General features: G+C 44.1%; 2 protein-coding genes across 2 annotated transcripts in view; both read right to left on the bottom strand.

Annotated features, from left to right (window-relative positions):
* Positions 1-10,809, bottom strand: part of LOC311351056 (eukaryotic translation initiation factor 3 subunit H) — a 50,871-nt gene extending 40,062 nt beyond the window's left edge. Inside the window, exons 1-2 of the mRNA XM_084471137.1 lie at positions 10,678-10,809; positions 913-1,069 (exon numbers count right to left, since the gene is read on the bottom strand). Of these exons, the coding sequence (XP_084327263.1) occupies positions 913-1,069; positions 10,678-10,776 (256 nt within the window). The 5' untranslated portion in view covers positions 10,777-10,809. The remainder of the gene's footprint in view (positions 1-912; positions 1,070-10,677) is intronic.
* A 729-nt stretch (positions 10,810-11,538) lies between these two features.
* Positions 11,539-20,849, bottom strand: LOC311351266 (double-strand-break repair protein rad21 homolog A-like). Its single transcript, XM_084471378.1, has 14 exons — positions 20,717-20,849; positions 19,187-19,374; positions 17,810-17,939; positions 17,261-17,360; positions 17,041-17,147; positions 16,628-16,825; positions 16,074-16,199; positions 15,708-15,833; positions 15,235-15,458; positions 14,227-14,380; positions 13,480-13,625; positions 13,085-13,267; positions 12,877-12,960; positions 11,539-12,504 (listed from the first exon to the last, which is right to left on the bottom strand). The coding sequence occupies exons 2-14, from the start codon at positions 19,328-19,330 to the stop codon at positions 12,313-12,315; spliced, it is 1,914 nt and encodes a 637-aa protein (XP_084327504.1). The 5' UTR covers positions 19,331-19,374; positions 20,717-20,849; the 3' UTR covers positions 11,539-12,312.
* Between the last annotated feature and the right edge of the window lie 643 nt (positions 20,850-21,492).

The raw sequence follows: 21,492 nt of genomic DNA, 5'->3' as shown, positions 1-21,492 counted from the left end.
TGGAAGCCCTAATTAACAGAGTGGCAATTTATTTATTTTTTCACACTGACAAAACAACATTTATCCACCGCCTGAGCCTGTGTGTCGGGGATATTTTCAGACAGCACAGCTTGTTAGTGTGCGATGCTTGTTAGAGCTGGATTCAACTCTGCTCACCTCCCCCACCTTACCATTGTTCTCGGCTCACTAGCCCTGTACTGAGTCGCTGGTGCAATAACAAGGTGCAGAAAAAAGAAAAGAAAATACGAAGAAAATGAAATGGTGTACATTGAATGAGGTAGGTGGACCAGGTTGGTCTAGTGTGGTGGTGGTGGTGTGGGGGGGGGGGGGGGGGGATGAGGTCCAAGGGGTGAGAAGAAGTCTTTGAGGATCTGCCATCAGGTTTTATAAATACTCAGTGTGATGTATATCCCTCCAGGGTAACAAGAGTCACACATCATCCCCCTGCAAGTTTGAGGAGCGATGGCAGGTACAACCCCCACTGACAGTACAGGTCACCCTGTTTCTAGTTAAAGAAGGTGCTGTTGCACTCCCGGGTGACACTACACTCAACCAGCCACATAAAGAACAAAAACCATAGCACTGAGGAGATCAGTCCACTGTCTCGCAACAACTTCCCTCGGGATCCCTCCGAGACCTGACCCAAACTATTGTCCCGATTGACCCCATTGTCTTTCCCCTTGCCGTGGTGCTGGGACACAATGGGAGTTGTGCGTTTTGTCAGGGGTAAATGGGGCCGCTTGAGAAGCACACTCACATTTAGCAGAAGTTTTTATCCAAAGCAACTTACAATAAGTAAGTTTTGTCAAAAGATAGAGATTTGCTAGGTTAACCCATTCCCCATACACAACAAAGACAGCTAGGATAGGATTACTATAGTACTATATAATATTCAAGTGCAAGGGAAAGTACCTTCGTCAAAGTCAGCATCATCCTCGGTGTGCTGGGGGAAGGGGAAGCAGTTGGTGATCTCCAGGCGGTCCTCCACAACCAGGCCCAGGAGGACCCCCTGGACCACCTCGCTGCCCTGGCCCTCCTCCTGGTAGTGCTTGATGATCTTCAGGACCACCTGGGGGACAGAGGCAAGAGCATCGTTAGTAACTGAGGAGCGAGCTTATTACTTTGGACTGTTGAAACCAGACAGTAATAAGGTGCGGTGGAGAAAAGAGGTTGTGGTGACATGTGGTAGATTCTAATTACCATCAATTACTTTTCATGTTATTGGCTGCCATCTCGGTTTCTGTGCTACGTTCTCTCTCCCCTTGTCCCCTCTCTCTGAAAGGCCAGCGCATTATCTAGTCACTTTACCCTGTACTTATTAGCCTTAGCCTTATTAACCTTTCGTCCATCTCACCTCAGCAAACTCGTTTTTTGTATCCTTGTTAAAACAATTTTCCCCATTGAATTGAGCCCAAGTACAAGCAAATTAACTAACTGCTACACAATTGGTGAATAACCGATGGCTTGGCCACTCTCAAGTACCCAACATACTAACCTATCGAAAGTGAGACAAAGCTAAACGCTAATAATTTAAAATATGGAATTGTACTTACACAACTACAAAGACATTGTCATGTGTAAGTCAATGTCCAGTAAGAAACAAAAATATAGATGGTACTTGGTTGAATCACAGGAACACATCATTCCAACATCTGCTGCATAACTTAAGTGCACGCTGGACATACTTCAACATACTACATCAAGGGAATCGATCAACTGGTTATGCATCCAATAAAGCGCTCAATCGGCACCATTAAATGAAAGAATGTTATGGGGATTAAATGCATGACAGATGGACCCTGACCCGCCAGACCTTTTGACCTCATAAAGCTGGGGGCCAAACCCTGAAGGGCCACGATTTAAGAGTACAGATAAATCAATGGACATTGAAATGATGAAAAGAATATCACTAATGAAAAAACATAACTATTTACACTTAAGAATTTTAACACAAAAATGGGTGGATGTAGGATGCAATAATTATACTTAGTGGATCCCTCATGATGAATATGTTTGTAGAAATCCTTTGGCCGACACATCAGTCAAAGGATAACCCTTATAATGAAACAAAGGCAGTACTAAACCAGCCAGAGACACAAGTTATTACCCTGGCTACGGTTTATTTTACAGCAGATTTATTGAGATTTTATAGACCTACTGAACATCAAGTCACACACACACACACACACACACACACACACACACACACACACACACACACACACACACACACACACACACACACACACACACACACACACACACACACACACACACACACACACACACACACACACACACACACACACACGGCATAATGTGAGCATGTTGGCTTTGAATGGTTGCTAGCTATTTTTAGTGACAGCCAGTGATGACTTTTTGTCGACCATGTTCTTCCCTGATGTTAACTCAGTGATTGCCAGCAGGACCCCAGACAGCTAATAAACAAAAAAGTGGTGACGGCCAAAATTGCTGTTCCTGACCAAAGTTGCTAGTATGGTATCTGGAAACCACTCGCACCTAATACAAACAACAGCGAGGCGGTTTAGAACCAAGCGTGCATTGGAGGTAGTGGTGGGGGGATCCAGGCCTTGTTATTTAACGAGGTAGAGCATTCAGAGAGGCATTAGGATCGCGTTTACTGCCGAGCACCGCTAGAACACAGCCCAATGAGATTGTGCTCCCAGAAATCAATGAGCACAGAGGGTGTGCTCTGGCTCATCTCCAGGCCTGCCTGACAACACTGTCCGTGCGGTACTACTGCACACAGAGTGTGTGTGGCTGTGCAGGCAGAGGCACGCACACACGCGATACAAATGTATAACCGCATTACATTCACACATCTATACGTTATCAAGAGTCTGCAAAAATGAACAGACGCATTTAAATATATGAGCGAAGATCAACACATCTTATAGACTAATATATATACACACACAGCCGAGCAAAACCCTGAAGGAGACAAGGCTGCGAGTCTGAATGAACAGGAAGAGGGAAACGGAAGGGAGTGCAGGGGGAGGCAAGGAGAGCATAAATCAAACTGATTTGGGTGTCGGCAGGTCACTGCCATGGGCATTAATAACACACACACACACACACACACACACACACACACACACACACACACACACACACACACACACACACACACACACACACACACACACACACACACACACACACACACACACACACACACACACACACACACACTACCTGCGGCCAACTGAGAGCTGTCAAACGTCTCACCCTTCATCACACAGACAGCCATGGAACCACGAAACAGAACATGTACCAAACACAAACAAAAAACACAAACAAACACACACGAACAAACCAACACATGCACACAAATGAGCACAAACACACACACACACACACAGGGTGGGCCAATCCTGTCACGCAACTAGCAGGGAGCAGTGGGGAACCGGGTGTTGTGGGCAGTCAGAAAAATGAAAATAAATTAAATGAATGGCATACGGTCACCGTCCTCACCCTGACCCAGAGGCCTGCAACACATCAGAGTGCGTCAGAGGGGTGCAGATGGATGGGGAGTCTGGGTCGGAGGAGGGAAGGATCCACCCAGGCGTTACGGCGAGAGGACCACGGTGTGTGTGTGTGTGTGGAACACGATCAGAATCGAGGGGGGTGGGGGGGATGCTGAATAATATGGGAACACGTCGCGAGATGAGAGAGGGAGACATGGGAGTAAAAATAACCAACATGTGGGGAAGGAGTGATGAAGCATACAAGGGCAGGGAGGAGGAGGAGGGGGGGGGGGGAAACGATGAAAAGTGATCGGAGAGAGAGGGAGAAAGGTTGATGTAACGGAGAGTCGACTGTAGGCACTCGAGCATAGCGCGCACACACACACACACACGAGCAGACACGTGTACGCAGAGACAAACAAGTCAGTCAGACACACACCTGCCTTCCACCGCCAACCGCTCCATTCTCCCTCAATCAGCAAGGGTCAGGGAGCTCAGGCACGATGCCCCGAGCAATCTAGGTGCTGGCAATCTGTTCATCACACACTTAAATACCGAACCAGCCATAACAGAGGTCCAGGGCCAAGTGGAGGAGAGCCCCGCCAGCCAACTGGCTTTTTAACAACAGGCGAGAGGGCACACAAACAGTTTAGAAATTCCCATCTGGAGTGTGGAGCCGACTGGTTTTGGAGACGCGTGCGTTCGATTTACAGATTACTATATGAGGAGCTCTTTTCCAAACCGCTATGAATCCATTTGAATAGTTTACAGGAAAATGCAACATGCAACATACAATATCAGGGACTCATACTATAAATGAATATAAATCAAATAAATGCATGAAATAAAAGACCTCCACACTAGGGGCCACTCACTGCTTCCCCTAGTCCGACAAGGCGAACCATTTCGGCCTCACACACGAGGTAGAGATAGCGCATTTAGGCAAAAAATAGGTTCGGTGCTTGTCGCAGCTAGCCCAGGCTAGTTGGCATCGGTAACATATTCATCTTTCCTTAAGAGTGATTTTGTTGTCGACAATATCGTTCAGGATTTACGTTATTGCCTCTAGTGTCAACTGGGGCAATAACTGAGGTCGCCATCTTTGGTAAATGTAATTTTAACGGCTTGGAGTGGGAAAATAAAAGCTGATCTGGTGTGTGATTCAAGGTGTGAAAAGGTTAGTTAAGTATTGTCAACCAGCGGCCCTATAGCGGCTACAAAGCACCTGGTATGAGAAGCAAGGGCAGACACCCAAGCGCACACACACATACACGCAAGATAACACACACACTTATACTTAAATCTTCTCCTACACTCACACATTATAGATCCCACTCAATAGCAATTGGCCCGGTAAGCTCGCTTCATGTGGAGAGCTCCTGAGATTGATAGGTGGACAGAAAATTGTAAATCAACAGGCTCAAAATTGAAGTGTGCAAAATCAATTGCCAGCCAAATCCCCTGCTGGCCATTTTTTAATTTCCAAGTCGTAAATCTCTCTCCGATACAGTCCTGCGGAGCAAAAGGTAACTCGAGATTTACATGACCCACAAATGATTTGAGGACAGAGGGGATGGTAATAAAAGATCATTGGGGGCACGTGACTGTCCAAAACGTTGGCTTTGCTCAATCTGGACACTGTCTTCCAATCCTTTTGCGTCTACAGGACTAATGTGAACAAACATTTTTGTAATAATACCAAGCTAAGATTTGATTTTCTGTATGCGGGTCACGTGTATTAACACAGATCAATATTCCAGGAAATCTGCAAAGGCAATTTGCCAGCTCAGTACCTAGTCACATTTCCGGATCAAAGCTTGTATGGCTGTGTTGTGAATGAAAGCAGCAGTCACATTGCCACTGCAGGCACGTACAGGGTCCGTCTGACGTAAGACACGGTCACGGGCAAACAAATAACAAGACTCCGCCGAGGACGTAGTTTAAACTGCAACTGTATTTCAATGCACCAGGGCTTTTGGGGTGATCCGATAACAACACAGCTTATTTCTTTTCAAAATAAATAAGCATCCACAAGTGTTGCAGGACTGTCCCTTGGCCCATCCATTGTGGCGTTGCAGTACCATGTGTGAAAGAAAGGGTGCAAGATGGAAATCTTCCACCACATTACTCTACGTGTGAATGGTGAACAATGCTAATGGGGCCTGAAAGGTTAACCCAGTTCTTTGCTGGGAACTATGTGGAATGGGACGTAGAAAGTCAATAAAAATCAAACTTTTCTCTTTGCCTTTCGCTTGGTTGTTTGTTAGTTACCGTGTCCAACCAAGGCTCACTCAAGGAGAAGAATAATGAGTTGAGTTATTGCAGGAAGAGAACCGTGGAAATGTGAGTGAGAGCCCGAGAGAGGAGAGTTTGTTTGTACAGAAAGCAGAGCTTTGCTATCCAAAAGATTTGGGTGAAGAAGAGTTGAGATTGTACGACAGTAGGGAAATTCCCTGCAACAACGACATTTCAGAGCGAGACTTGGTTGAACTATTAACAAACAAACCGGGATCAGGCAAAAGGGTTATTGTCTGTGGCAAAAACAAGTCCTGTTAGAGGACGTACTTTGACTGGGCACCATTTCCCCCGGAGGATTACATTGCAGCCTGCTTTCACGGATTACAGCTGCAGCTTTCTCCCTCAAAACGGCACAAATTTCAACATTTATGGTACTTATTAGACCCTTAGAAGTCATCTGACACTAGGGTCAAGGTTGAAAGAAATTGGGAAGTTTTCCTTTTATTTCTCCAAGAATGTACTTGGACATTCGCTGGCCCAAAAGCCCACTGGGGGCCCCGGCTGTAACGCACTTCATTTCCCCCACTGAGGGAGTCGGGGTGGGAAGGGTCGGTCTCCACTAGGAGACAGCTGGAGACAACTTGATGAACTGGAAAGCACCCATCCTGCCCCCCACCAGGGAGGAGGAGAACTGAATATGTGCCAGGCTGTGTCGAGGGATGTCCAATATAAAGCACCAAACCTCCATTGCAATAAGACATTCGATGCTTACATAGGGTTGAATGTTCACTTTTTCCATGTTGTCAAAAGCAGAAAAGATGATTTGTTTGTTTTGTTCCTGACCAGATTTCCTGCTGGATCATATGAATGCTACTAACGACCGCTTCTCCATTTGTTTTTAGGTTAAATAACTTATGAAAATCAATACCCAGTCAAGGTATCAGGTTGAAGGTGTAAACCATTTAATTGTGCCATTATTCACCCATGCTGCCCTGGCTCCTCCAATCACCAGATCAAGGCTACGGAGGTCCATCAATGTGATCGACTACAGCATCAGCGCAGCAGAGCGGACGACCCAAAACAGGTCTCTGGCTGTAGCGGCCTGCTTGTATACGTTATGCTATGTTATTCAAACAACCTCTTATTGGAGGTAGGTTCAATCCCGGGCCAAAATAGGGTACCTGCTCTGCTTGAGGACGCCCATTAATGCCATTAAGAGAGCCAGGGAGGCAGGGCGGTTTGTGGCACTTATTGGCAGACCGTGAGCCCCGTTTTAGACAGGGTCGTGATGCAACGGCCAGCAACTACAGCCCATTCACGCGGAGCCGCAACTTATTATGTCAACCTGGAACCACGCCAGCCTGTCTGCCGAAACAGTGGAACATATCACCGAGGATTGAATGTTTGTTTTGGCGCGGGCTGAGGATTCCGTTTTGTTAACATCATCAGGTGCAATAGCTGGCCTTGATTGCGACTGAGAAGGGCAGACGACCGTGGACCGGCTTTTAATGACCATTGATGAAATTAGAAATAAAGGCCAACTGATTTTGTGGAGCGGTGGCATGCCACCGTGTTCGAGCACAGACCGAATTACCTGGTGCGTCCTATGGAGTCTGGGTGGAGAGTGCGTTACTGATCCAACATTGAAGCAATGTTGCCCTCTGGTGGCCATATAGAGAACTACGGCATTAGGTCCATCAGGCCATCCTTAAAAATATTTCTGTTTGCTTTAACCCAACCGAGTCAATTTAGGACAGACCCAAATATATATTCTTTCCCATTTTTGTCTGACGACTTTCCGGTTGTAAACTTGCGTTAAGACCAAACGAATGCAAATACAATAAAACACTATCATTTATATTTTAGTAAGTATTGTGACCATAAATTGCCCACACACACACACACACACACACACACACACACACCTTTCTTTTATATGAAAACCTGTGGCGTCATCTATGATTATGTTTACACCATTGGTTTACGCATGTCACACTATGAACTATAGGACACGTTTGCTTCATTTCATTCACGGTCAATGGTTCGCACTTCTGTTACGATGGCTGCGGCTGCAGTAAAGAAAATGTTTGTGGTCACCGTTCAAAGTTATATGGGTTCGGGCACCGTAGCATTTAAACATTTTAAAAAAATGCATTGAAATATCTCGACAGCTATAACGTGGCACAAAGTTCTGGAAGAACTGCGCCCAGATCTTTACCCATCCCCTCTCCCCTTGAGTCTAACTGTGTGTTCACACCAAAAGACACATTTGTCACCTGGTCGCGGTGTTGCATGAGTTTTGTCTCACGACAAGTCATTGTCCGTCGCTGTAGTGATTTGTGCAAGTTTTATCACGCGAATATAGTCGCACGTGTATGAGGAAGTTGAGTTGTTGTGGAAGTACCAGAGACGTCTGAGAACCCGACGCAGTCTATTCATAATATCATCCGGAGGCACACACCGCTTTTGATATTATATATTATATAGACATGTAATATTATGATATAATATCATATAATATTATATATAATATCATAGATATAATATCATATAGAGAGCTCCGGGAGTAGCAAACGGCAACAATCACTTTCCTCTCTTCTCCTCCATGCTGCGGTTCACTCTGGACTGCAGGGAACGGTTGGCTGGTTGAACGCTGATTGGCTGTTACATTACGTCACGTCACTCAGGGAGTGAACGCTGATTGGCTGTCATCATGCGACTGCCCCATCAAAGTTCAAATATTTCAACTCAAGCGAAAGTGTTGCGTCGTGTCGCACTGCAAATCCTCGTGACCTTGCTCGCCCGTGACAGGGCGTTATATATAGACCTATCAACCGACCCTTTTTTTATTTTTTGGTTGTTACTGCAAACAAAAATATTTTGAAGGATGGCCTCAGATTACCAAATGACCAATAAAGAACTTTGCGTCAATCAATAATTAATCAACATTGGGACACCTATGATTTGGTTTAAACTAAAAAATCTGACAAAAGCAATTCACTTTTGAAATTACCTTTTAGTCATTTAAATTACTTAAGTTATATGTTAATGAAGAACTGAAGAGTAATCGCTGATGGGAATTGGCTCAATCAAGACTAACAACAATTAAGAGTGACAAACTCCATTAGTACAATTATCGTAAAATGTACTTGGAAATAACATTTGGAGTAAAAAGGAAATCTGTTTGCCAATATTTGCTTAGGATTACCTACTTTGTGCTTGACTATAACAAATGTCCTTTAGCAATCAATTCTCTTTCTAATAAAACCCCCAAAAAAGTGGAAGTCCAGGAGTTCATGCTTTGTTCTAAGCACAGATAACCCCTTCAGAGGTGCAGGTGGGGGGGACGACACACATCCACCATCATCGTTTACACCACAGGAAGGCCACACCGTCTATCTATTCATCACACATGCTCGCTTGCAGGTATCCAGTGTCATGGAAACCCACCGCTGGATACAACAGTCAAGGAGACATCGATTAATTGGACACGTGTGCTACAGAACTAAATACTGCAGTGTTACACGTCAGGTTTAAAAAAGGCTAATTCACATTTAAGGCCAGGCACCCAACATGGAGGCTGTACGACCGACGGAATTCACTCTACCCCGCACGCATCACCGCCCTGGAGCACTTCTGTTCTGCCATTTTAGCCCCTATTGTGAATGTAATTAAATCTATCGTTTATGTCAATTTGATTAACTGAATTCACACACGGCCTCAACTCTATGTTCTGTTTGAGCGTCTGCTTGGCTGAATAAACCCCGTGATTTTAAACTTTTGTGAGTTTTAATCAAATCCAATTAATCGAAACAGGCTGGTAGTCATCTTTCAGCATTGGCCGAGCAAAATTATATGTATTTGGCCTGGTGGACTTTAACTTAAGCTAGTTATCTATTGTTTGATAACCCTATTGAGTTATGTATAACAAGTATGCAAATTGCATTTCCACACAAGACAAATACACATCTGCACAAATAGAGCAGATGTGGAAAAATATGGAATTGACGTACTGGATAAGGTACGGAGCTGTACCTTATCTGTAGGACAGTCTTCTGACATAACACAAAAGGCATGGGCCTATTTTTTCCATGTTTATTTGCCTGATTCGCCTCCATCTAAACGTTTGGCATCTGGTTAAATTTAGGGTTTTTTAGGGAAATTTTAAAACATACTGAAACAGACAAGACGGCATACTTATTTTAAACCCAAAAATGGGCAGAACACTACCTCCCTGTGAGCCACAAGGACTGTTTCAATATAGATAGTGTGGCCGTTAAATGGTTTCAACTGATATTTTACTGATGTAGATAATATAATAGAGAATTAAAAATGTAAAGTTTTACCATATCATTTTGACCAATCAACTTACTACAATGAATGGATAATAACGGTGGTCAGATTAAATTATATTTAATTCACTGTTGCACTTTCTACATCAGCCCCAAAATTGTGACCAACAGACAGACCGTATAACAATTACCCAAAAGTAAATATCTTAGGTTACTGTAGTGATCCCACTGAAAACAGTGAGTCGTTAGATATTATACTGAAAGTCCATAATCATAAAGGATCTAGAGAAGACATCCATTTGGCTGAATATAATTTGTATACCAAGATTTGACCAAATTCACCAAAGCACCGGCAGATTTACACCAACTAGAAATCGTGGCTATTCCTATCTAATTGGCTGTGTCCATGTCTACATAAGCCTGACGGGATTTAATGGTGAAAGCGACGTTAACTTATAACCGCTGCCAAAATAATAACACTGTCCCCAAACATTTAAAGAGCATATTGAGCCACAGTGTCGCTCCGTTGTTTAGTATCCGCCATGATGAGGCTAACGCGTTAGCATCTGGTCCTCTCCCATCCTCATTCCTCCCCCCCCCCCCCCCCCACATCATAACACAATAAAAACAATAACAAACCTCATATTAGGAATACTTACGAGTCCTTCGATCTGGATCTGCTTGACGGGCGAGTCCAGGGTGCCGCTGGTAGACACAACGGCGGTGGCCGCCGAGGTGGAGTCTTTACGTGAAGCCATGACTGAGGCGCTGAACCACGAGAAAAGACGGAACGGTGTGATGGACGGACACTTCCGCTACCAGTCCGTTAGCTTTGTCGTCCGTGTAGGGATTATAGGTTTGTATTCATTCGTTCCAGATGATACATTTAGGGATTGTGGGTCTCGGAAAGTTTTATAAAAAAAAATAATAATAATAAGAGAGAAACCTGAATAGTTGGTTCTAGAAAATTACTCAAATTATTTACATGATTCACAGTTTTAGTTCCCACTTATCGGATTCCTTATTCCAAAAGGATGGGATCCTTATTACTGGGCCGGGTGGGCCCTCATGTCCCTTCACGCTGTGAAACGGTAATAATGCTGATGTATTTGGAAAAGGTGATTCATTCCATGTTGTTAATGTGTATATTACTTGTTAAATTCTTGAGTAAGACGAGTGCAGTTGACTAGATCACCCCTATTAATTGATGTTCTTGACTACCATGGTGGGTTTTTTGGCAAGGTAACACGGTATCAATGACAGTGTGATGCCTAGAACAAAACTCAAGTTAGAAATAGCATCTCCATAGAAGACACTGGGGATTCAAACGTATAAACTTCAAGCAAGGAGTTTAAACACTATGGTCTATTCAGATACATCCTGGCACTCTTTATTGATTTAATCTGGAAGACATTAGACCAGTCCTCTGTGGACTTACAGCCTCAACATCAATCTTTTCTCACATCTTTTTCACCCCTGAAAACCAGGTTCATACTGAAGTACAAGGCGTTAAAAACAAATTATTTAAAACACGTTTATTTTAAATCTTTACAGATGTATCACAACAACTAGAAGTTACCCAGAGACTAAAAATGTGGGATACTGAACTTAACAAGTACATAGCTAGTTACATAATGCAAAAGTTGAATAAGCATAAATGCAGAAGTACAAAAAGAAACATGAAAAACAAAAATCCTGCCAGAATTATACAACTGAAGTTCGATGCCCATTATAATTCGCCTACCCATATTTCAAGCTTATGAAGATTATAATGAAGTTTTGAGGACAAGTGCAACAAGGGAGATTAGAGTGATAGTTGACTTTATGATAAAAACGACAGTACCTTTCCGCCACATTTACAGTGTTCATTTAATTTCCTTTCAAACAAGGGGCACAGCCTCTAGGATCTGACACGTTTCAGGAAGGCTTCATGTTTATGCACAAGTGGGGCAAATTTGTGGAAACAGTTTATGTGGGAACTATGTTTCGATGCGAAAAGTACACAGGGGTTGACTGAATAAAAAGGGGCATGTCATAAATATAGTGATAGACATTCTTACTCTCACTCCCGTTTAAGAAACCAAACGAATACTGCATGATTCATTTTGTAGTAGTACTGTTAAATCCTTTTTAAAATTGTCCCTGACCCTACCCCCTCCCTTTCAAAAAAAAAAAAAAAAAAAAACATCTGGGCCCACAGAGGAAAAAAAAAAATAAGACAAAAGTTCAGTGATTTAAAAATATCAAAACAAAATGTATGTTGCAGGCAAACGTCCATTCGGTTCTTCCAATGTTTAAATGAGGTGGAATCTTGGTCCGGCGGTGGCAACGATGTCGCTGTAGGGCTCTGTCTGGGTGACCTCGATGGCCTGCTGCTTCTTCAGCACCAGGAAGCTGTAGAACTTGGCGGCGGCCTGCTTCCTGTTGTTGCTCCGGCACAGCTCCAGCAGGCTGACCGAGTCGGCGCCGGTCTTGGCCATGACGCGCTGGAGGAACGAGGATGGAGAGATCAATCAGTGTCAATGAAGCACTTTGATAAGAGTCACAAGTCAACTCAAGACAGTTTCTTCCTTTTTTTTATTGATGGCGGTGAAGAACCAGCGCCGTTGCATTCAGGCAGCTCAAACACCTTCAATTTAATCTTTAGGAAAAGGTTGATATACATGACATGAATAGGTTATTCATGTTGTGTAGCAACAGACAGAATATTTAAATAAAGAACCAATTAAATGAAAAGTCTTATTCCCAAGAAGTGACAAAAATAATGGTTGTCTTCAAACACCATTTTCAATATTAAAGTCTGCTCTTTCATAAACTCGTAGAAGTCTTTTGCATTTGCAAAAAGGTGTTCCTCCTACCTGAATACCGTGGAGCATCTGTTGGGTCCTCTTGTTCCATCTCTTCTCCTCCTGATCCTGATCTGTACCCTGGCCTTCCTCATCCTACAAATGGACAATAGAAATGAATACAAACTCAAAGTTAGCGCACGCAATGCAGAGACCCATGACCTAACCAAGCAGTCTCGGGTTGGTTGGATACTGGATCTAGCTAGGGGTTCTTCCTGACCTCCTCCTCGTCGTCACTGTCCTTCTTGTCCTTGTCCTTCTCGCCGATCAGGTCCAGCTCTGGGACCAGCTGGGTGAGGTTGAGGCTGGGCTCCTCGGGGGGCAGGTCCACCACGGACATGTCCAACCTCTGGGTCAGTGCCAATCGGTCAGCTGCTGCTGCGGCGGGCTCCAAGGGAGTGATCTGGGGGAGGACGAGTACAATCGTTACAAACAAGACAGTCAGCATAGAGCCATTGTATCAGAAGTAGAAAGATTGAAGGCTCCACAATGGCAGTCCCTTTTATTCATGTTTTTCAAATTTGATGATTTCAGCCATTACCCCAAATCTTAATTTTTGACAAAAGTTTTTAGAAAAACAGTCAACAGGAAGTGGAAACAGTATTCTGTACTCACAGGGAGGGCGGCCTCTTTGTCGGCTGCCTTGCGCTTGACACCCCGGGGGGTGGCAGGAGGGGGCATGACGGTCTCATCCAGGGTGGTCCGGCTGCCCTCGATCGCAGAGGCCCCTAGAATACTGGGCTCCTCCGTGATGGTCTGGTCTGAACGGAGCCAAAACAATAAGTGAAAGGATTATGTTTCCATCTGAGCTTTGCCTTCCATAATTCTCTGGAGAGGCAGACCTCCAACTAGTACAACACAGACCGACACAGGCCTTCCAAGTAGACATGATGATGATGATGATCACAGCAAGAGCCAACTGGGACGTTTCCCACTCTTCCCTTGCTTACTTATTACAACCATTCCTTGATTGATTACTTGATTGGTTGCAAACATGCAAGGGTGTTCATGTTAACCACTTATTTCAGAGTATATGTTTAAGGCAGACTGTGAAACTTCGTAAACAAAAACACTTGAAGGCCAGCATCTTCATGCAAGGTCACAGAGCAACACATTGCAGGAGTTGGCGCTCCGAGAAGAACAGTTATAATACATACTGATCTTGTACATACATACATACAAGATCAGCATTGGAAACCATGGTTTCAAGTCTACAATTTGAATGGGCAGCCCTCAATTGACAATACAATCATCGCAGAGGGCCCTTTCCTTCCCGCTGTGCCGTGTCGGAATTCAAAACAGTTGCCTCATTTGGGACAAGAGCTCACACACACACACATCAAGTTTAGCGAGAGAGCTCACCGATGACATCTCTGTGCTGACTCATGACGTCCTCACGTGGCACCTCGGGGTTCTCCAGCTCCTTGAGGAACTCATCGAGACTGTCGGCCTCGCCGCCCTTCCTCCTCTTCCTCAGCTCGTCTGGCACCAGAGGTGTCAAGCAGCGCGTGAACATCTGGGAAGAGAGGCAGACAGAAGTGATTCAATTGTTTAAGTGCCACTACGCCGTTGGTTTGAATGCATAAGTGTTCGGGGTACTAAAGGAAACATCTCAAGGGCAAGCGTGCCCTGCCATACGCTGAAGGAAACGTGCTGTGCTGAATTATTCATCCGTGAAGACTGTGCCTCCTGCATTCCTCAAGAGTTGTTTATGTGCAAATATGGGTTGTTTTTCCGAAAACTTCAAGAAACCCACTCAGCCCATTTGATGTAAAGAATAACCTACTACTCTCTCTACAACCATTTATATCCATAACACTAAGCATACAGTCTTTTCCCAAACTCTCTGCATATCTCCACAAGAATAAACCTTTGGCCCTGCCAAGCTGAATTCAAGAAAGGCCACTCCACTGAGACAGCCCTCCTTGCCATCGCAGAGCAACTTCACACTGCTTCCCACAACCTCCCTCTCCTCTCTAATAATTTAGCTGGATCCTTCAGTAGCCTTCGACACAGAACCACCAGGTCCTCCTCTATACCCTTCAAGAACATGGGAACTCAGGCTCTTCACTGGCCCTGATCACATCCTACTTCTCAGATCTCACTTGAAGGACGACCTGGAAAGAATCTTGTAATCTCACTGCTGGGGTCCCTCAGGGTTCCGTTCTGGGTCACATCCTCTTCTCTTGCTACACCAAATCACCGGGAACACACACCTGAAGCTCAATCTGGACAAGACTACGATAGTCTTTCTTCCAGGGATGGCACAGCCCACCCACGACCTCGCCATGAATATTGACAACGCAGGTGTCTTTATAACAATCCTCTTCATCTCTTTACACAAGCAGCAGGCGATGACCCGGGTCTCACCTTGAGCAGCCTGGCGTTCCAGAGGGGCTGTGCTGGGAGGGAGAAGAGCTTCTCCACGCCACCGGTCTCCTTCCACATCATCAGCTTCTTTGTGGGCGGGGCCAGGTCCAGGGTGGTGACGATGTCAGAGTAGTCAGACAGCTGGGCGCGGATGGTCTTGCTGTCCAGCTCCTTCACGCTGTCCACAATCAGCTTCCTCTTACGCTTCGCCTTGGTCTCTTTCACTATTGGTTGAGACAGAAATAATAAATTAAACTGACTTGTATTACACACATAGTGTAAGACATTTGCAGTGTTGCATAAACACATGTCTTTTGTTTTTCAATTCAGCTTGGTACCAGGTGATGACTTGAGGGCCCATTCCAATAACCTGGTGTATTCCTAGAGGTTGTGTTGTCGTAATTGTTGAGATGTTTGATGCCCTTCTGTGTATGTGACCTTCTGTGTGCAGTCAGGTCGCGAGAGGTTCTCACCAGTAATGTCGATGGGCTCCAGAGCGAAGGCCTCCTCCTCATTGGGAACCAGGGTGGTCTGCTCGGTCTGATCGGCCATGGCTGGCAGGGGCTCTACGGGTCCCGAGTCAGGGCTGTCTGGCCCCGCTAGACACAATCACATTCAAGTAACAAAAATTAGACATGCGGTACATACTTTGTTATTATCATCAGCATCATAAGAAATGATCTGCTCAAAACTATTTACATTCAAAGTGTGGTTCACTGGATTTTAAAAGTAATTGAACACCAATACACCCAACTGTAACTCTAGCTTTACCACATTCAAATACAAAGACAAAATGTGTCCCACAACGATGAACCATGATGTGAGGGAGCGCTACTGACGTGACTGGAGGTTGTCGAAGTCGTCCTCGTCGTCTACGTGGTCCGGGGGCATCAAGACGCTCTCGGTGATGGCCGGAGGGTCGTCGAAGATACCGCCACCGTCCTCGTTACTCAGCAGTTTGTCCACTGGGGTATTAAGTAAAAAAAAAAACATTTTTATTTTCTTTTTAATGAGATTATTGGCTCTTGATCAGTGGAATGGACTCGCATCATTAGATCACATCACTTTCATCTATAACATTATTATTTTTTTCCCCCATCTTATCCGCTGATAGTAAAATATTCTTCTGCGGTGCTTTGAGCATATTGGCTTTGCGATAGCATGGAAACATCTGGTCAATAGATCTATTTGCCCGTTATTAATGCTGGATTTGTAGCACATTGATTAGGAACTGTTTAAGGCAGAGTTTTCCCATTATTGAGATATAAAACGCAAGCAGAACGATATCGACTGATCAGGATCACGTATTTAACAATGATGTGGTATACAAATGTAATCTCTGCCTACTTAACACAATGCGTTCTACTTTGCACGACAACAGGAGTGCCCTTACCCAACATGCCGCCGTCACTGTTGCCCATGGGGTTGTCACCAAAGTCGTCGTATTCCATGTGGTTGGACTTCTCGGGGAGGATGGCGGGACCGGGCTCCGACTCCAGGAGCAGGTTGGATTCTGTGGGGCCGTGCATGATGTCCTCCTCAAACGCACTGGCGTCACGCATCATCTCGCGGTCGTCCATACCAAAGTCAGCTGGAAATGGGTTCAGGTAAGTGATGCAGCAGCAAACTCAAAACATCAGAAAGCCTATAGAAAATGTCATGCCTCTGAGAAGTTACAGTTCCCATCTATCTGTATATCTATATCTATATATATTGTATTATTGTAATTATATGTATTAGCTCCTATTCAGGTCTCATGTATGTGGGGAACATATGTTGGTGTGTGCAGCGCTGTCCTGGTCTTACCAAAGTCATTGTCCTGCATAAGGCTGAGGTTGCCTACATCTTCCCTCATTGTAATCTCCTCAACTCTGCTCTGGTTCAGGGTAAACTGCTGGGCCACGTCGATGTCACTGGAACACAAGGGCATAGACATGTTCATATAGCGTATGTACACTGGTGGCAAGAATGAGCCCTCTTGGTGCTGAAATTTGACATCCGCAAGCGCGATGATAAGCAGACTCACTCTAGGTCAGGCAGGGGCTGGTCGAAGTCATGGAACTCCTCAGGGAGGGTGATGGCATTGTAGGCTGCCTCTCTGTTCTCCTCTGGCAGATCTACAACACCTGAAAACACACAACAAGTAGAACCGTCAGCATACTGGTCGGCTAGGCAAGGATTGTTCAACCTGTTGTTTACAAGGGAACTTGATGGTATGATGGATTTTATTTTTGTTGGAGCAATTTACAATAGAAAAGATTTTTATAACTGAAAAAATATATATCTTTTGTGTTCATTTGTATTTTCTAAATTAACACACTGGGAGTATTAGCAGCATTGATGACATATTCTTTCCCCTGTTTAGCCTTATCGTAGTAATACTCAGCCACTGCATGAGTATTTAATATTGTTTCACTATTTGGAATGGAGGTTGTCTGCGAAAGGTCTTGATGACCCATTAGTGGTAAACATGAGTTAAAGTTGGGGAACCCCTGGGCTAGGCCTCACACCCATTTCTTCTTTGCACGTCTAGACAGTATCCCGACTGACAGCCAGATCCCAGCCCATGCCTCACCTGGTCTGAAAGCCATTTTGATCTTGATGAAAGCCTCGTTACAGTCAGCCAGCAGGTACTTGGCCTTCCTGTGGTAGATCCTCACCACGCCCAGCAGAAGGTGACCTGATGTCCGCAGAGCCATCTTCACCTGCAAGAAGAAGGGGGGGGGGGGGGGGGTATTTCTTTAGGTCGATGGCTTCCTTCTCATAACGTCCAAAAGGGCTTCAGAGGACCTCTTTCAGCAGTTTTGACTACTCTTAACTGGCTCAACCACTCGTCACAAAATAATCTAAATTCCAACAAAACAACCAGTGGCAATAACCACAACCAAAAAATGAATGCCTTTGTTGATAGCAGTTGGAGGCACAGAACTAAATATTTGTTTTTTTGTTAATACAAGCATGATCAATTTAAATGAGCTTGATAATTTTGCCGGCCTCAATAATTCCATTTGCATACTTATTTTTTTTTGTTCTTCTCGTGTCCCTCTACCAAAGAGAATGGATGACAAGTGTTTTCACTCCGTCGCATTGGTCTCAATAAATAGACCCCTCTCGCTTCCTTAGCGTAATGAGGAGTGAACCCTTGAGTCGTGTCAGTCACTTGTCAGCCGCAAGGTCTCTGTGTGGGGAGGCGGAGCCGTGGCGTCTACGCCCGTCTTCCTAATAGACATTCTCTGACAGAGTGCAGCATGAGAGCCCCATGAGGAGTAGCAAGCCAGAGAAAACGCTAGTTGAGGTTTGGAGGAATAAAAAACAAAGATGGAATTGGTTTAAAAGCCGAACGCGACAGCTGCCGTGTGGGAGCACTTGCAATGACCGTGGTGAACCACTTAACCTGTGCGGGCTGGTATGTTGCATTTGTTGTAAAACGGTAGCAACTAAATGCGCCAATACAACAAACATGCATCTGCACCTAAAGCATAATCATCCGATGCAGTTTTCCCAGCCAAAAAAACTAACTTTAACAGTGATCAGTGTTTGTGTTGTATGCATATATATTAATATTTATGCTTGTGTATTGTGTATATTGTTTTTGATTAATGATTAATTTTGATTAATGATTAATAATAATAATAAAAAAAAAAATTGTGCTACAGAACCAACATTAGTTCCGTCCGTTAATTCTTGTTTATTTGAAAAAAATGTTAACGGCCCAAATGTTAAAAATAGGCTTTGACCCTCGGGAACGAATAATCGAATATTCTGACCCATCCCTAGTACTTATTATTATTCCATTATCATATTAGTTGAAGATGGTCTCAAAACAGCAATATTATCGTTTATCGCAATAATTTCTGGGACAATTTATCTCCCAGCAAAATTTGTTATCGTGACAGGCCTACAATTGCCAGTATGTTTGCGAGTCGCGCAGCACCGGCACGTGAGTGTTTACCTTTGGACAGATGATGCTCTCCACGCTGCTCTCCAGGTTGCATTCAAACACGTGGGCCTTGGTCAGCTTCTTGTCCCAGTGGGCCGCCAGCCAGATCTTGGCTAGCGGCCCACGTTTACTCAGGACAAAGTGGGCGTAGAACATTGCCCCGGTTCCTGTCTCACACGCTCACTCGCACTGGGGGAGGTCTGTAAGGGGAGGAACAGACACAACAACGTGGAGATCAGTATGTGGTTGTGGAAATGGCAATCCTAACATCAACAATACACCAAATAAATCCTGAGTAAGTTCAAATGTCTACCATCAAATTACTTTCTGAGCCAACATTTCACAGTATATCCCTTTGATTTGTTTGGTGAATGATTATAATAGAATTTAATGAGATAATACATTGACGCACTGAAGTAGTACTGATGTAGTAGTTGTAATGAACATGTGTGCGAGAGGTGTTTCAATACATAGACATATAAATAAATGTTCAAAGGAAAATACATTATAATCTGATTATATGATCATTAAAGATTAAATTAGATTCAAAGAACTAGGAAGACTAGTCAACAAGTTGGAGAGTGATGGTTTTGCTTATATTGGCTGATCGACTGTGGTTAGGACCCCTGCACGTCATTAAATGTTATACCACATTGGCCGACTACAGATCATATTGTCCATCAACAAACTTGTGTACAACTTGAAAAACACATACGGAATACAGAAAGAGTTCTCATAGAGGTCTTCTAAACACGGAAGGGGATGAGATTGTACACAGTCTGTATAACGTTACATTAGTTTTCACTGGAAGCCTTATTGATTAGTTGATAGCAGCAACACCGAGATAACACTCAGATGGTCTGTAAACAGTAATGGCTAGATCGGATTCAAACCGGCCATTAATACATCGTTTTTCCAGCACATGTTGTAATAAGTAGTGAAACTACATGGTTTTCAAGTAACGTTAGGGACACCCCGATGCTAAAGAAAACACAACTGCAACACAAGAGTTCCGCCTTTTCTTCGCCACGAACAATAATAGATCAATAACGAAGTCTCCAACACGCCGCACACATTATTACATTATTGTACGTTGGTAGTTTCGGTTGGTCGATAAATCCTAACCGCCACGGACGCGCGTGCTGGTGTATTTATAAGACATACAAAAAAACCGCGCCATTGAGTAAATCCCGACCCAGAAAATAGTCGGCGCCATGTACGACTGAAACGATGGCCACAAGTGATTCATTGCGTCGCAAAAACTGAAGAGTTTAGCTAGTTGGTAACATCCCCGACGTTTACCTGAGCGGCAGGGTTTCCGAAACGGTAAAAAGCACGAACACGGTAAGTATAAACGAGCCCACATGAGCGGGTAACAAGGCGCGCTTCTGACTACTTTTTCCTCTAGCTGCGTTAGCTGTTGGCTAACGGCTTCAAGTAGCTGAAAGGCCGCGATGGACAAACCGACAGTGTGCATGCCTGTCCGCATGTTTTCCTACATCGTTTTTAACAAGTGCGTATTTCAACGGTGAAAATTCTTACCTGTGCTACCCCCTTGACGGCGAAATAAAAAATATATTATGTAATTTCTCCCAGCGAATTCTCCCCTGTTGTACTCATTAAAAGAGCCAAGATGGCGCCAGTTGCCTTCCTCCCGCTCAGTGGCGTCCTTTTAAATCAGCAGGATGTTTACACTCAAACATGGCGGAGGAGGAGTCCCACATAAGCTCTACACCGCTGTGTAGTCCGCATAGGGGGCGATAGAGCACACTTTGGTTTGGTTCATATTAGGAACCACCAAATCGAAAAAAAAAAATTGGGGAACATTATGTACATGTGTTTTGATTTGATGAAGAAAAATCTATTGATTGACGTTACGGTGATGATTGACGTTACGGCGTTTGCAGACGCGTGACATTCGAACACCAACATGAAGAGTAAGAAAAATAGAAATATGGCATGGGCGAGTTTTAGATCCTAAAACTTAAAAATGGAAATATGGACTACTTGTGAAAAGGCATCCTGCATGTTAACCGTCCTGCAGCAGTTATTTTAAAAGATGGAGAAATCATGCTGATTGAATTGTCTGGAAACTAATGTTAACTTAATTTGCCTCGCATTTATGTACAGCATCTGTTGTAAAACATTTTTTGTGACGCTAGAAAATATCCCAAAAAGACACTGACCATCTCAATGCATGCCTCTATCCCAGTTCACAGCACAGGGGACTCGATTTCACACTGAGTAATGTAGCCTATCAAATAGCCTAGGATAAATCATTAATGTTAAGAATGTGCATGCAGTAGCTCTATATGTTC

The sequence above is a fragment of the Micromesistius poutassou genome, assembly GCF_964030765.1.
Source record: "Micromesistius poutassou genome assembly, chromosome: 8".
In the NCBI taxonomy this organism is placed as follows: domain Eukaryota; kingdom Metazoa; phylum Chordata; class Actinopteri; order Gadiformes; family Gadidae; genus Micromesistius; species Micromesistius poutassou.
This window is presented reverse-complemented; position numbering and strand designations above follow the sequence as displayed.